This window comes from Leuresthes tenuis, unplaced genomic scaffold (assembly GCF_036924035.1).
Source record: "Leuresthes tenuis unplaced genomic scaffold, fLeuTen1.0.hap1 SCAF_20, whole genome shotgun sequence".
Taxonomy (NCBI): Eukaryota; Metazoa; Chordata; class Actinopteri; order Atheriniformes; family Atherinopsidae; genus Leuresthes; species Leuresthes tenuis.
The window spans coordinates 5,579,162-5,595,868 of record NW_027325374.1 but is presented as its reverse complement, the minus strand read 5'-3'; the positions used below and the strand labels follow the sequence as shown (position 1 = coordinate 5,595,868).

At 39.6% G+C, this 16,707-nt stretch overlaps 1 protein-coding gene across 1 annotated transcript; it reads right to left on the bottom strand.

The window, feature by feature from the left end:
• Window positions 1-1,534: 1,534 nt before the first annotated feature.
• tubgcp2 (tubulin gamma complex component 2) lies at window positions 1,535-15,073 on the bottom strand. The gene is made up of 18 exons (XM_072373339.1): window positions 14,977-15,073; window positions 14,439-14,599; window positions 13,604-13,732; window positions 12,523-12,699; window positions 11,766-11,925; window positions 11,477-11,684; window positions 10,900-11,099; window positions 9,626-9,815; window positions 9,400-9,545; window positions 9,151-9,331; window positions 8,415-8,595; window positions 7,153-7,325; window positions 5,332-5,460; window positions 5,130-5,250; window positions 4,899-5,042; window positions 3,914-4,030; window positions 3,436-3,599; window positions 1,535-1,906 (listed from the first exon to the last, which is right to left on the bottom strand). The coding sequence occupies exons 2-18, from the start codon at window positions 14,586-14,588 to the stop codon at window positions 1,831-1,833; spliced, it is 2,646 nt and encodes an 881-aa protein (XP_072229440.1). The 5' UTR covers window positions 14,589-14,599; window positions 14,977-15,073; the 3' UTR covers window positions 1,535-1,830.
• Window positions 15,074-16,707: the final 1,634 nt, after the last annotated feature.

Here is a 16,707-nt window from a genome sequence, read left to right as displayed (position 1 = left end):
GAAACCAATAAATGTTGAACATATTAAAAATAGGATTTCATCAAATATACACGTTAGAGTTTGTTTCAGTGAATTTCAAGGAAAATGTCTTCCACTTGTGGCTCCCACTTTGCCGAACGTCTTTAGAATAATACAGAAAAACTTCAGACATGGGTATTTTAGGCTGTTACCAACAGTTTTGTTCCTATAACCTGACTTTTCAGTCAAACTCGTGGGAAAAAAAATATCACTTCTCTTCAGTGAGTAATAGATAATGCTCAAAATCTCAAAAATCTATGAAAGTAACCAGTATAAATGTTTAACTTGCTGAGGCTACTGTGTCAGGTTTCCTTATTTCTCTGATCATTATCATCTTTTCGGGTTTTATTCACTGTTGGTGAGGCTTTTTAAAAAAAAAAAAAAAATAGATCAATAATAGATCAACCATTTACTAAAACAAACATATTTTGACGGCTAATCTGACAAATTTGTAAATGTCATGTATTTGTTTCACAAGATAACTGTTTTGAAGAAAAACTGACTTTGATGGAAAAAATGGCCAAATTTCCTAGTGTTACTTTAAAAACCAAATGTAGCTTCACAATAAGCGAGATCCAAGTTGGTCAAACCACAATCTGACACAGGATCCATGAATAATTTCTACAAAGGCACATTACAATGAATACAACCAGTGCAGGGATTTGAAATCTGGATATTCTTTGCTTGTCTGACCTTTGGCAAACATTTTCTCATGTCAGGAAGAAGCTTAAGACTTAGATAGAAGACTTGCCGATGATTAACGAGTACAATCTAACTTTTATCTCGGAATTTGTTTTATGTTTTCTTGCTGAATCACAGAGCTGAGATAGAAATTAGTTTAAGTTTGTGGCTACTTACATGCCTGTAAAGCGTCTAGCTGAGCTTTAAGCTGACTGGTTCCTTGGTTTAATTGTTCAATAACTACTTTAACTCACATTTCAGCTCTCAGCAGGTAAAGTTATTAAAGGCTAAAGAAATAAAGAAACTATAAGCAGTGTTGATATTTCTTCAGGACTGATCCTACACATGTTTCAAAACCACAAAAATATACACTTAAAAAGCCAAACACACAACAATAACAACAAAAGACACATTTCTACTGCATTAAGAATCTCAAAAATCTAGTTTTAGCTTTAACAAATTAAGATTAAAATTAAGATCAAGATTAGCTGGTTTTTATTCCTTCATGTCATATATTACATTATGTAAAATAACATCTTAATGTGGAAGAAGAACTGATCAAGGTTTGATATGTGAAAGTAATCTTTTGCTGTTATTCTGAAGTCAGTCATTACATTTCCTGTAGGACTACAGCTGTTTATGGCTGTTTGACTAGTTTTCAAAACATTCTTGGCAAGTATCAAGACACAATGCAGCCAAAAATAATATCTTAACTCAGTTTTAGAATATCAAATAAGCTCATATTACACCTGAGAGCCAGTGAAGGACTGCTGTTTGTTTCATTGCGTTTAGTTTGGAGAAAAGCAACAACAGTATACAGTAAAGGTCAAGAGTCCAAATCAGTTCAGTAAAGTTCTGTTTTTAATTATGTGGTTCAATACAAACACATTTCCACTGTACAGGTACAATAAGTTACCCATAAGGCGTGTCAACAGTTACATTTTCAGAGCAGAGGCGATGAAATGATGCTGCTCCACACATTTCTACAGTTCATAGAGTACATAATATTGAACAAAATGTACACACTGGTCTCAGCTCTTTGAGGTTATGTGGGCAGTTTGAAGAATGGACAGGCATGAGGAGAGCTTCTTTTATTGCTGGGGGGCAGTTTAGACACACACCAACGACACGCTACACTGCTGCTTTCTGACTGCGCTCTATGGCCATCCGCTCCAGGCGCTCGGTGTAGAACCCGTTGAAGTCCAACCTGTGAAATCATTTACACAGATAATGAGGCTGTTCAGGCCTTCAGCGAACATGAGTGGACCACAGGTGTGTACACACAGAGGAAGGCCTGAGGATCGGATCGCTCAAAGATTCTTTTCCTCACCTCTTATCCTTGACCTCTGTGGATAATCTCACTGGGTTAAGGAAAGGTGGCTGGAGGAATCTAAGGACTTAGTCTGGACCACACTGACACTCAGCTGTGATGTGGGTCTGCAGCACTGAAACTGCAGATGTTCAGCAAATACTTTTTTATCACACTGTTACGCTAAGGAGTTTTTCCCAAATACATGCATGCAGGCAAACACTGATTAAGGTCAAATTCTTGTCCAGTTCTTACAAAACTGATCCTATTCAATGGATCATTGTCATGCAGGAGATGGAATTATTGTCAGACTACTTTTTTGCTTCCTAATTTGTTTCCTGAGGTCAGAACAGGCGTGTTTAGGAAGTTTTCGTCATGCAGTGGCAAACACGAAAATAGCATCTCAGATTCTTTATAATGACCAATAATGGAGCTCCACTGCTTCTTTATCATCTCTTTCAACAGGGAACACTGGATCATCTTTTATAATAAAGAAAGAAGCAGATCATTCTGTCCCATAACTCCTTGTGGGCGTAACATTCAAAGTGATGCTTAAGTGCTTCATACTGGGATTAAAGTAAAAGAACATGAGGGCAGCAACAACAATATACGTCACTTCTGTGGCGTCTTTACCGTTTTAAATGAGCAACCTCTGTAAAGCAGAAACACTTTCACCTGGTTGTTCAGTAGGAATGCACAAGACAAGGCACGAAACGAGCAGCTGAAGTTAACTGTGTTGAAGGTAAGGATTGCAGTCCTGTGTCTGGTGCACCGTTTGTGTTTCCAATGCTCGATATCAGTGTCTTTGTATAGTGGCTGGCTCCAGGTTGTGCTGTAAATACTGTACATGTACCTGTTTATCCAATGAAAAAACACCGTGGTCCTTCTTTCTTGATGCCATCCTTAAGTGAGGAACTTTCTACCGTCCAAACATTACAGCCACTAAATTCTTAAATCAGTGCATCCTTGAATCAAAGTGGGCATTTGTGCCAGATCTAATTAAATTTACCCAAATGCATTCCCGACATATCTCATTCAACTCGTGTTTTTTCAACTACAAAAAAACCAGCTGCAGCCAGAGTAAGAAAGCAAAGTGGAATAGTAATGTATGCAGCCTTGAGAGATTGTTTGTGTTTCTGGGAATGTCACAAAAATGGAAACTTCCACCTAAAGTCATGTGATGCTTCGTCTTTGGCTGTTTCTGCTCATGTTTAAATTATAAACCATCATCCAAAGTGTGCAATAATCTGCCTTCATGTTTGTCATGTCAATGTTTTCTTTTTTTTAAAATAAGTCAATCATCACTTGCTAAGAAGGTGCTGACTTCCCAAATGCTCTCTCTGTTATATTATCACGTCATGAATCTAAACTAGTCATCCTGTGTGTCGTTTATATGAAAATGAATGGTGGGAAGTTGGCGTGTGTACCTGTAGATGATGCTGATCATGCTGTGTTCACAGTCGTTGGTGCTGTAGATGCTCAGCTTGTCCAGCAGGTCCAGCAGCAGCATGCTGAAGTTGCTGTCGAACTTGCTGATGGTGGCTTCAAAGCTCGCGTCGGACTGGAGGACGTCCACGTGTTCGGCTAAAAACTGGAGCAGCGTGGAGGGAGGGAGGTGGAACGCAGACATGTTGTTTCATCAATAAAACTGCTCACGGTGCTGCATTCAAGGACACCAAACATTTCTGGAAGCTTTTGCACATGACAGTCAGCTTAAATAACTTTTCCAACGACGTCGATCTGTTTGATAGCAACCAGATCTGCACCAAACAAACCGATGTTTGGATTTAAAAAAGATAAATTAGTAAATAAAACCCAAATGCACTCGAAATGAGGTAAACGTAAATCCCACCACCGTATGCAGCCTACCTGCTCAGATATGAGCGTCTCAGACGTCATAAGTACCTTTGAGGTCAGCCTCTTCTTCTCTGCCTCGTCAGCCTGTTCGCTCTGAGTGGGAGGCCTGTCCATCGTTCCCTGCTCCAGAGAGAGGCGCTCCAACCTCATGCTCTGCGTGAACCGCTACAACCATCAAGAAAAAGAAACTGTCATCAAAATGTACACGATATTTCAATCATCAAGCTGTGCTGGTCTGATTTTGGATGTCTAAAGCACACATCGGTAGAAAGTGACCTGCGAGGGACTCGTGAAGAATCATGTCTGGAGATATTTAGTGTTTGGGGTCAGATGATCAGTCACTGACAACCAGAATGACCGATTTAAACAGCAGTTGACCTTGAAATACATTCATTGGATTTATTCTGATATTATTTGGTCTATCAAGGACCATTTTAGCCATGGGTCATCTAGCTTGTGGGTTAAATGTAACCGAGAGAATCCGGTCATTTTTCAAAATAAAAGATTGTTCAGACTCAGATAATAAATACAAAGAAAGTAATTCATTATTTCTTGGGCGGCCCGGTACCGGTCCGTGGCTCGGGGACGAATCAGCAGCCTCACAGTCCTTAAGCATCTGAACACAGCTGTTTAGTGTGTGTAACTGTTTAGTTAAATCAATCATAAATCATAAAGCAATCATAGAACCAGATGTGGGTAAAACAATCTCTTATCAACCTTTATCTCTCTAGATTGTTAATAAATAACTAAAAACTCATCTGTGTTTCTGATAAGTGACAAACTCTTAAGTTTTTCCCAAACAAAAATCTTTTATGTGCCTTAGTACAGTACGACTTAGCATTTTCTGCTTCATCAGTGTCACAATTATCAAAATAAATCAATAATCAGCGTTTCACGTCTTCCTTCGAAGCATGAATTAGGTTATCTGGATGAATTGTAAACAGGATAAGAGACTTAAGAGGGTTTGGGTTTGATAAAACACTGTAAAACCCAACATTTAAACATCTTTATCCTCCTCAGCTCGTCCACAAACCTGCATGCAGTTTGTAAACATGACGCAGACGGACATGAGTTTGGAGAAGATCTTGAGCAGCTCTGGGTTGGTCAGCATGCAGTCCTTCAGGCAGTTGTCCAGGAAGCTGGTGTGGTGGCAGAGCACGTCGTCGATGTTTGAAGCCTGGAGAAGAGAAGCAGACACATTCAGCACGAAAAACCCAAAACCCGAGCGCCTCCCCTTCCCTGCTGTGCAGGTGCATTCGCTCACTGTTTTCAGGTTGTTCTCCATGACGTGCCAGGTCGGTTCCATCACCTCAAACATCATGTAGTACTGGATGTTCTGCACGAAGTTGAGCATGCGCTGGCGCAGGGCGAACGCCGCTGAAAACCTGCGCACAGGTCATTCGAGCAGAGCGTCAGGACATTTTCTACCTGAGACTTAACAAAATCCACTTCAAATGGCAGCTCACCATTTGGCAGAGTGTAAGGAGTAGCGCCTGAAGTCTTTGTTGCTGATCCACACGTTGCAAAGCAGCCGCTCGACGTGTTTGCAGTAAAACATGTGCCTGAATAACATCTGGTACCTCGTCAGCGCTTTCCTGGATAACAAACACATTATTCTTGTCATCAAACCCTATGACTCCACACTGGTTCCTTCATTACCAACAACACGCTGTTTACTCCGACTCTGTCCCACATTCTCACTCAAGTTGCATAAACACTCGCTCAATGATAAAAAGTGTATTAATCTGCAACTTAAATTAGTCGCTTACACAAACTTTCAGGTTTTTTTGTCAGGTTTTCTGTTAATTTATCTTTAATAAAAAGAAATATAGCCATTTGTGAAAAAAAAATAGACGGTTAAATTAGTTTTAAATGAAATTTAGATTGAGTTTGATGGTCAGTTGACCAGTTTATCCCCAGACCTTTACTTACTTTCCTTATTTATTCTAAAACTCTTTGTCACGGATTCATTCTGATAATATAAACTGATGAGATACTTTCTGAAATTTAGTTAGTGGCTTTCATTTGACTTTTTCCTAATTTTCTATTATCTTGAGGACCACATATGTTTAAACTAAAGGGCTCATTTTACCCCACCCTCCCCTACTTATTTATAGTAGTTTAGACAAACCAGGGGAGCCAGAGAGACAGTCTGCTGCAGAGTGAGCAGCCTACACCCTCAGCACAAACCATCGTACTGAGCAGTCAATCGCTATGTGTTGTGGAAAATGTTGGATTTCACTGCCTGTTGGAAAACATTGATCTAAAATCCAGGAAATACAGACGTTAAACATTAAAAAATGTTAAAAGATGGTTCAAAAGATGTCATATTGATTATCCTTTTGTAGGTTTTTGGTACCTTTGACTGGAAGGCTAAATACTGGATGACTTTATCTTAACATTAAATCTCAAGTAAAGGAAATGTAGGTACATTAGATACTTATGTAGATGAGATTAATTGGATCAAAAATTGGATCGTGTTTCTCTACATTTAGGCTGCAAACTGCACATATTAGTTTGCTCAAAACCACTCCAGTACCTCTATAATAAAACTGTCAATATAGGCACACTTAAATGTAAGTTTGACCACAGAGATGTGAACATCGGCTGCCTTTTCAGGCCCATCCGGCGGGATTTCAGCCTCGGTGGGATAGCGGTTAGCAGCAGACGCAGCGGTTCCAGTTTGTTGCCGATATATGTAGCTGCCTCCTTATGTCCCATCACAAGCCGACCAGTTAGCTGTGATGTGATGTCTTATTTTAGGTCAAATCAGCAGCTGCCTTTGACAGGAACTGTCAGCATCTCTGTAATCTTCATTTGGCCTCCTTTCCCTTTTCCATGGTGGAACATGTGATTAGCAGTTCATGAGATATGCTTCATTCATTTTATTATTGTTTGGAATAAAATATATTCAGCATTATCAATTTATTTGGATCTATTACTGTTTGGAAGATGCATTGCCTGCAGCTAACAGAGGCTGAGACATGTATCTTCAAGAGGCTGTACAGCAACAATTAAAATACATATTATTCTATTATGCGATTGCTTCATTAACTTGTTTTATTTCTTGCTAAACAGCTCTGAAGTGAGACTTCAGACTGTTCTTATAAGTGTTCTAACGCATGCCTTGTTTTTTAACTTTTTCTGGGTTACAATCTGGGATTATTAAATCCAGTTAACCAACCATTAATCTCAGTTCTTAGATTCTGAATCAACAAGAAGATGCAGATTGTTCTGTTTGTTGTTGTTGAAATAAAACCCAAACAGTCGGGTACGAACTGCCGAACCTGTTGATGATGAGCGAGAGCGGCCACTTGACGATGTAGTCGAAGGAGAAGGCCTCCAGCCCGCTGAGGGCGATGTCCGTTGGGTCGGCGTTGATGATGGCCTTCTCTTGTTTGGTCTCGATGGCCAGCACTCGCAGCAGCTGGGTGATGACATCATGAGGCATCAAGTCGATCTGTGCGGAGAGGAGAGGAGGATGAGCCGTTAAACAGTGTAAAGGTGCAGTGGATGCATGTTGGAGCTGCTGAAGAGTTCAAGATTTTTTCTGAAGTGACAGGACTGATGAAGACGGAGCTTCTTCTTGTTTCTCCGTTCATTTGGTTTATAAAGTTCGAGTTTCTGTTGATGAGTTTATTTTTCTGTTTCAACAAGTTAAACTTAAACTGCACTCCTGCTCTTAATGATTATAAAGGGATTTTAAATAATGCTGTTGGTCTATAAGGCTTCAGACGACCCTCTTGGGCAGCTTAGATCCTCAGATAGAGCTTTTCTCTCTTCCCCAGAGTTAGGAAAGCTGCTTCCACATTTTATGTGGAATCAATCAACTTCCAGAGATTTAAACTCTTGCATCTTTTACATCTTCAAACTGATCTTTTCCACATTGCATTTGGCTCATCTCTCACTGTACTGTGCTTGTTTTATCTTCTTTTTACACATGGAATGACTCTCGTTTGAAAAGAGCATTAAATGCTTGTTTTTTTTGTGCGACCATCAAACATTTTCATAAATTGCTTGAATGTTACAGTGAGAAAAATGCATAATCTTGACTGTATGTTTGCGCATTTGTTTTGCTTTTTGGGAGAAGTACGACTGAAATGTGAGTCCAGAAATGAGCTACACATATTGTAAACTATCAGTTCAGTGTGTTTTGTGTCATGTAGCACTACAGCTGTGGAAGGGACAGATTTTACAGACACGCTTTCATTAGCTCAACATTATTGTTTGCATCTATTGGGCTGAACACCAAAAGATGACTCCTCTTCACTGCAGACATACAGTCCCAATACAAACCAGAGGCCTTTACAGTTACCTGATTCCGTTCATCGGGCACAGTGGACAGGGAATAACCTAAATCAGAAACCTTTATATTTATTTAATATGCAGAAGAAGACGTGATGCTCTTTTTGAAAGATCGCTGCTTTATGCGACGTTCATTTAATCTCATGTAATGGTTTGGATGCCATTTTATTCTTTTAATCTGAACTGGGTTTTCCAGGATAAAAAGGTGTCCTGGACAGAGACGTACACTCTTACTTCCCCCCACCTTTAGATCATCTTTGAAGGGGTCCGTGTTGGCTGTGCTCATCCTCAGAGCCAACTCCAGGAGAGCTTCAAGTCTCGGAGGAACAATGTCGTCCACCGGCTTCTTCAGCTCCTCCTCCGTCAGGTCCATGAAGTGCACAAAGAAATCTCCTTTGTCCATCAAAAAGTAGTGCTTGATTGATCTATTGCAAAACAAAACAAAACACACTCAGACACACTTTTCTAGTAGCTGGATGTCAAGATTAAGCCTACTTTTACTTTAGATTCTATACTCTATATGATGAGTATAACATACTCTTGAGTCGCTCCCTTTTTGGTTTTATATTGTCAAAAAAAAAGAAAAGAAAGCAGCTATGTGAAAATCTAATAGAGTTTGTACAATTCTAACAAGCTTTAAAGTTGCACCATTACTCTGAACCAATGAATCTAAAGAAACTGAACCAAATGATGTGTCTTTGTGACAGGCAGGTAACAAAGTGTCTAAAGAGACAATTTAAAATTGGTTCTTTGCTAAGTTGTCTGTTATGTGTTTCCTATTCTTAAATGATTTATAGGTCAGAGTTATGTGGCTTAATAAACAAAAACACACTCTTCTGAAAATAATCAGGTACAGACTGGACAGAAAATGAGTGAAAAAGCAGAAAATGTCCTAAGAAAAACTTTGAAAAACCTTCAGAAAGCCAGGATATCCCTGCAGGTATCTTTCCAGGTACTTATCATAAAAAACAACCATTCACCTCAGCCGTGAAACCAGCTCCTTCTCCTCCATGAGGAAGTCCAGCAGCACCTTGCTGGCGTAGTTGTAGGCCTTCTCTATCTGCTCCACGTAGTCTCTCTCCTTCAGGGTGTACAGCACCTCCTTTGCATCAGGACACGTCACATCTCGCCCGCACTCTCGCACCACATTGAGGTATTTCCCTGTGAAAAAAAACATCTCTAAACACACCGTCTAAAAATTCTTTCAAGTGCTTTTGTTCCGTTTTTACCTGTGCTTAATATCTTGTCTGCCATTTTCTGTAGAAACGAGGGAATCCGATGCTGTACGATGGTGTATCTCTGGTCCCAGTACTTGTCGTTGTAGTCCTCCTGAATCTTCTCCTTCTGCAGCTCGTGCTCCTCCACCATGAACTCACTGTGCAGACAAAATATCCACAAGAGTGAGCTTCATGACAATTATTCAAACCATTTATCATTATCAGACCCCGGCTGAACCTGTATGGATCCCTGATGATTCCTCTGTAGATCCACTTCTCCAGTATCTCAAAGTACGGGACGCTGGCTGCTTTAGTGAGGTAGAGACACAGCTCCTGAGCCTGGCTGTCCCCCGTGTAGTTGAAGGTTCGATCATGAAGAAGACTCAGCGTTGATCCACCCATACACTCGCCTTTGTCCACTGAGGATGCTGCAAAAAAAAAACCAATTTATTATTTGAGTGAATGAAAGCATCAGCCGCCTGTTTTTTTAATGTAGTGACGACTCGATCTGCGTTTCTGTGAGAAGTTCTGTTAATGTTCAGTTTCTCTCAGGCCAAGTTCCCTGAACTATTTTCAGGGAAATAAATCATCTGAGCCCAGATTGCTGATGCTGTAATACAGAAAGGAACCTCATTTTCTTATAACATGTCGTGATCTTGACAAAACAAAAGGCCAATTTCTTGCAAAAACAACATAAATCAACTTGTTCTTACAAGAAAGAACGCTTTGTTATCTTGATTTAAGAAACAAATCAACTCGTGATCCCGAGATTACTTTCTTTCCGTCTCAGGTACATAGTATATGAGGCAAATTGAGGGTTCTCTGAAGTTTAAAAGCTTAAAAGCCACTGTGGCTATTTGTTGGCAATGTCTCTAGCCATGTGTGGAGTTAATTAGCCACACGATGATCGTAGCCTCAGTTTAGGAAAATAAACTCATGTTTCAATTCAAACAGAACTCAGACAGTGAACTTGTAGAACAGCATTATAATTACCTGTATGCTACATAAAACCTCACCAATGATCTCTGTAACCTTTGATAATCAGAGACACTAAAACGAGATTAAAAGGCCAGAAACTAAAACATAATTTGTCATACCGTTAGATGTAATTTGCTTCATGGTCCAGCAGAGGGTGCTATATGCAGCCTGGGTAACCTCTTAGCAAAAAAGGCAACCACCTCAAAGAACTCAGCCACACTGAAGAACTGAGAGATTTATGAAGCACTTAAGAGAAAGCCAAACATTTCCAGTCAGTGGGAGTGTTAACAGGCACGATGGAGAACTGACGTGGAAGTGAAAGGCTTGTTTCATGCATGAAACAGCTCTAAGAGGCTCTATCTGTATATCAAGTACAGCTGTCCTGTCATCAGAGCAAACAAATAAGCAGATATTTTGACTTTGAAGGTAAATTTGAGGCTCAGTTCCACAACAGGGATAGTTCTGTCAGATATTAGGCAAATTATGCGCTACACCTGGTTAGAAATGCCACAGTTGTCATGGTCGGCCTCCTACCGATAGATGCCAGTATCTCCATGGTTCTCATGGTGGGCTGGATGTAGAACCAGAGCTTCTGCAGGGTCAGCAGGCCCTGCCGCTGGAGGTGCTCCAGCTGCGTGACCAGGATCAGGTACTCCTTCATCAGGGTCCTCATCGCCGCCGTCAGGGCGTGGTTCACCTGGCCGTACTCAAAGGACGACTTCTCCTCAATGAACCTGGATGTTAAACATGTCATCTAATTATTATTCCTGCAGGGTTCACGTTTTCAGACCAAACTGTAAACAAGTCCTGTTTAAAAATCTTTAACAGTTGAGCGACTGACATTTCTGACGCTTTTTCTCGCTCTATATCACAATAATTCTCAATAAGATGATTAATTAATCTTTAAAAATGACTTTTAACTGGATAAGAAGCAGCAAATGTGTGAAGAAATGGATAACTAGTAACTGAGATTTGACAGTTTTGTGAACAATCACATACATAAACAGTTTGGAAATGACATTCTTGCCAACAGAGAGCTATAATACACTTTTAGGAGTAATAAAGTTTAACCCCCTCAGGAGCCTGGAGGTACCCTGACATCAGTCCTCACCGTGTTATAGTGGAGTAATATGATGCTACTGGCAATATTCTGTTCACAAGCTCTTTGACAGACATGTCCAAAGTGGCATCAACTATGAAAGAGCGGTTCTGCCTCCCCAGCACAGGCTGGGCGGTGATGTCACGACCATCAACCCCAACCAGGACGAACAGCAGGTCCTCCACCAGAGCTTGTTCCTGAGTCGCCAGGGGCAGCGTGCCTGAGCACAGACAACATCAGGAATGAGTAAACTGAGGCCACACGCAGCAGAGGCAGGTGTGGAAATGTATTTGCTGTGTACCGATGGCCACGGCTGGATCTGCTGCCGGCGTGGGGCTGGTGATGAAGTCTCCGAGGAGAGCCGGGCGGTCGTACACCCAGTTAGGAAACACCGGGTTGGGCTGCGTGGGGTTCTTCTTGTTGTGTTTGTCCCTCAGCATCTTCCGTGTGACCTCAGCAGGCTGCAGACACATTTCCAAAGAATTATGGTCAGATTAAACAGATATAACGTGGGTCAACCTTATATTGTGTTGATTTAGACTCATCTGTGCTATCTGAGTGAGAAAATATTGAATAATTCTGGAGTTATTTTGTATTGTTGTGATTATTCTTTCATCTCAGCGAAGGTTGGACCGGAGTCTGGAGCTTTGTTCACTGTTTAAACAGCTTTGCACAAAACCACAGACTGCTGAAAACAGTAGGAAAAGAGGGCTGTTGGACATCTACATGTTTTACAAGACTCACCCAATAGGTGAATGAGTTTCCTGTTTGAGCTGTACAAGATCTCAAATAAACTAATAAAGTAAAGCATGCTTCAATGTTTCAACAGCAACGTTAACCTTAAACCTTAAAAGTCAGTTATCATCAGAGCTTGAATAAGGGCAACTGGGTTTCTATTTCTGAAGCTTCTTCAGTTTTAAACTAGCTGGTGGGAGTCTGAAGAAGACTTTTGGATGATAAATGAAACGTCTTCAAGAACCAAGAAGAAGAAGCCCAGTTGCCCTCACTGTGACCTGGATGACTGAGAACCAACACCAACAGGAGTCAGAAATGTTCACCAGAGGAGCGTTGGAGCTGGCCGTCACGTTGCCGAGCTTCTTCCGCAGCTCATCCAGCTCCTGCATGGACATCTTGGTGCTGGTTTGAGGCAGCGTGTAACTGGTAGTTGTTGTGGAGTTCGTGTTCACAGACGACTCTGACCTCTCTTTGGCATTCTGCTGCAGAGACTGGAGCGTCTAGTCAAACATCAAACATGTTACCTTTAGATCAAATCATTCATTCAAACATGGAAAATAATCAAATCTTTGCATTGTTTTTAAATAATGCATTTCATACATTTCTTTAAAATCAGTGACATCAGCCGTTTGTGTTCGTTTGTCATTTAAAAGTTGTATTTTATCTCTTCAAAACTGTAAAGCGAATCATACTTTCAATATTGAAGCAACCTGGAAAATAGTGGGTAATTTCACTATGAAACACGAGAAAAGAAGACAGGAGCTGTGCAACATTTAGCAGAATAATGTGGCTCCACATTATTCAGGAGCTCTGTTACAAGTCAAATCACTCACACAATAGCTGAAAATCATTCAGCATGGCTTGATTTTATGGCTTAAGATTAAAAGCTTTACTGTGCCAAATTTTACAAATACCTCCCCCACGTGCAACCTGAATTATTGGGCGAGTAAGAATGAAATCACTTCAAAATAGTATCAGATGCTTTTGTTTTTAAGACCGTTTAAAGGTCTCAATTCATCACCTTTAATTGTTAAGGCAATATTTCACAAATAATCAATAATCAGAAAATTTACTGACCAGATGGGACAAAAATAGAGCCGCAAATATCCCTTTTTGCTGTTGGTGGTTAAGGGTCATCTGCTTAATTTTTACCGAACTGAAAACTCTTTTGCAACATCATCTAAAGTGAGAATAACTGAAATCTTGTAAACGTTTGCTGCACACCTGTCACTTCTAAATCTGTGATTTTTACAAAGAAATAAGTATTTTTAACATGAAGTTAAACATGTTTAAATTGAAGACTTCCACAAGAAAAAACTGCAAAAAGCTGACTGGTCTGACTGGTCAAAAACAAAGCTTTCAGCATCCTACAACATTAATGGGTGCGTTTGTGTTGTGCATTACCTCTTTATCCTCACAGAGTTTGGACAGCAGATACAACAGAGGGTCCAGGTTGCGAACATTTTTAGACTTTAGCTCCTCATACTTCCTCAAGAAGTCTTCCGGAGTTTTAGAGAATTCTGCCAATTTCACCTGAAAGTCATACAACAGCAGCTATGACAACAACATACACAGTCAGGAACACATTTGTTTTCCATAAAATCATCTCAATATGTCCACAACTGCTCTGCTCCCTGTGATATTCTGTCTGTTGGTTGATTTATATTCACATGACAACTCGACTGTTCTGGCGAAGGGAACTGGATAGTGTAGTGGTATGATTTCCACCTTTCATGTGGGAGACCAGGCTTCAAATCCCCTGCATGAAAGGTACTACCTCCAGTAGGGGACTGGTATACTGAGGAACTTTAACTTGTTCCAGAGACATGGTTTAAGTCAAGAAGTGACAGAGCGTTTTCAGTCAAAGCCCCAAAACTCAAGTAATCTGAAGAAATTAATGTTTTTTCATTTCATCATTAATGAACTGCAGTAGTAACATGGACAACGTGGGCATAAATAATCTAAAATCCCTGCAATGGCAGCATCTCTTGGCTTGACAAAGCAAATCAAGAGAAGTTTGTGAAACTTAAAACTATGCACCTCTGACTTAATTTGAGGGACACTAACTTTTGTCTGTGGGCTTTTACTCTGTGTCTTTGTGGACTCTTCAACATGACCACAAATGCACGTGGATTGCTGTACATTTTCAGGATTCACACAGAGTTTTGTTTTTTTATGGAAGTGGTTTTACATCCCACACCTGGAAAAAAACGCATTCATGGGCGTGTGTGGAACCCACCTTGGCACTATGAGCAGAAACAGTGGTGGTCACATAAGGAGTCCTGTGTTTCTGCAGTAGGTCTATGTATCCCTCCGCTCCATCACCTCCTCGCACGTGCAGCAGGCTGAGCAGCTCGTTCACGTCGTGGTGGATCCTGAACTCACTCATGGCTCAGGCAGCTGGGATGATGACAAGACGTTTTATTCCAAAGGACAGAGGAGGAGAGTCGCTAAGCCTCACTGCAGCGGGCATCAACATCTGAGCAGCTGGTTCACACTGACAGACATCACCAACAGCTTGACTGGAGATATGTACTAATTATAAACTAGTTATAAAGTATTATATAGAATTATAATACTAATTATAAGCTGTTTACGCTGGAACTGTTTATATTCTTTATTGCTAACAAGCTAACTAGCCTGCAAGATGTGGACGCTAAATGGTTGCTAGCTCACCTAAACATAAACTTAATCACATAAATGAACAAGTAACAACGTCACATAATTATCCTAAACCTTTATGCAGGTGTAATAAAAATCGCAGGGCTGCACTATACCTGCTGGTCGTGCTAAGTACAATTCAACAGCGTTCACCAGAACAGGTACCAAACGCGCCCACCACTACTCAAATTCTTCTTCTTCTCATACTGCCATCTGTACGGAAAATGGCGCCATACTGCCCCCCACAGGTTACAAACCAACACTGCACGTTTGATATTTTTCTTTTGTTAGATTCGTATACAAAAACTGAGAAAGATACAATTTCGTAGAGAGAAGAAGATAAATAAAGCAAAATACGGACATAAAAGAATAAAGAACATCTATTTTTTTAAAAAAGGTTGCAGGTGTCTATAAGGCATTGTATTTTTGAATTTAAACTATTTTCTTTAGACTATTAATAAGGTATTAGAACATATTCAAGAAAGCAGTCAGCATAAAGTTAAACATATACAAGTAAAAAAAAAACACAATAAAAGAGACGCTTAACAAAGGCATTTAAACATAACAATATCAAATCCCATCAGAAAAAGAAACCTGATTTGATGCTATCTGATAAATAGACAAAGAAGATAGAAAATATACATAATTTAAAAACACCTTCATGATAAACAATATGTCCATTTGTCATTTTAGACCATTTCAGGAAATCTTCTGAAAGTCAGTAATGTGGTACATAATGAAATACAACACAAAAATTCAACAGGAAGTTTACCAAGTAAATCATTCTTTTTCCATTTTTTCCTCCTGTGAATGATAGTTTGGGAGGGGAAAAGGTTCCATGACCTCTTTTGTCCATAGTTTCACCCTTTATTCCACCAAAGTAAGCACACAGATATTAAAACTTGTGCTGTCAGAACACTTGTGCTGTACTTAAATGAATACATGTCTGCATATAAACACACTATTTATTAGTAAGAGGATGCTGGATTCAAAGATTTCTCGAAGTGGGTGTATACTGTATATGAAAGATCTGAAAAGTAATAATGATGATAAAACAATAGTGATTTATTAAATGTAATATAATCATGAACTAGATGTAGCCTAAAGTGCTACGCTATGAAAATAATTACCTGCATGGAGTCCATCATATTAATGTAACAATAACGAATTAGGCCAATTATTTAAAACGTCATCATTTAAAGGTAAAATGTAACTTTTAGTAACACTAAATCTTTTTGTTCAACATTTTATAAAATCAAGATATAATAAATGGTGTATAAAATCCAAGTAAAAGGCAACATTTAAAGTCCATCTCCACTGAAAATCAAGATTTAAACTCTATTAGTGTGTCCAAAAGATGTTTTTTCCCCTAATGTGTGCAAAATTAGCCATCAAAGCAAGGGTTGAAGATTTTGTATGTGGAAAAAGGACAAATGGTTTTAACTAGACTCAGAGTATAAGATGTATTTATTAGGAAAATAATATTTGAGTGGTGTGTATGTGTGCTGGGATATTGAGACTTGTACTGAGGGCAGTTGTGTTACTTAAAACATGCATTTACAATGCTTTATCATGTCAAATTAAAGACTAACAATATTATTTTTATAAAATGTATTAATGATCCTATATTTTCACAATGATAGATAAATAAATGTAACAATTCTGACCCATAAATCTAATAGCACAGGATCTCATTTAATTCTCGACATCAACTACGGTTGTGTTACATTAGAGGTTGTAATCTTTTAACAGGTTTGTAATTACAAACAAGAGGACCCCAAATCCAGTCTTGATGAGCTCATTCATATCCGTCCGGTTTCTGGGTCTGCTTTTATTTTGAAAGCCAA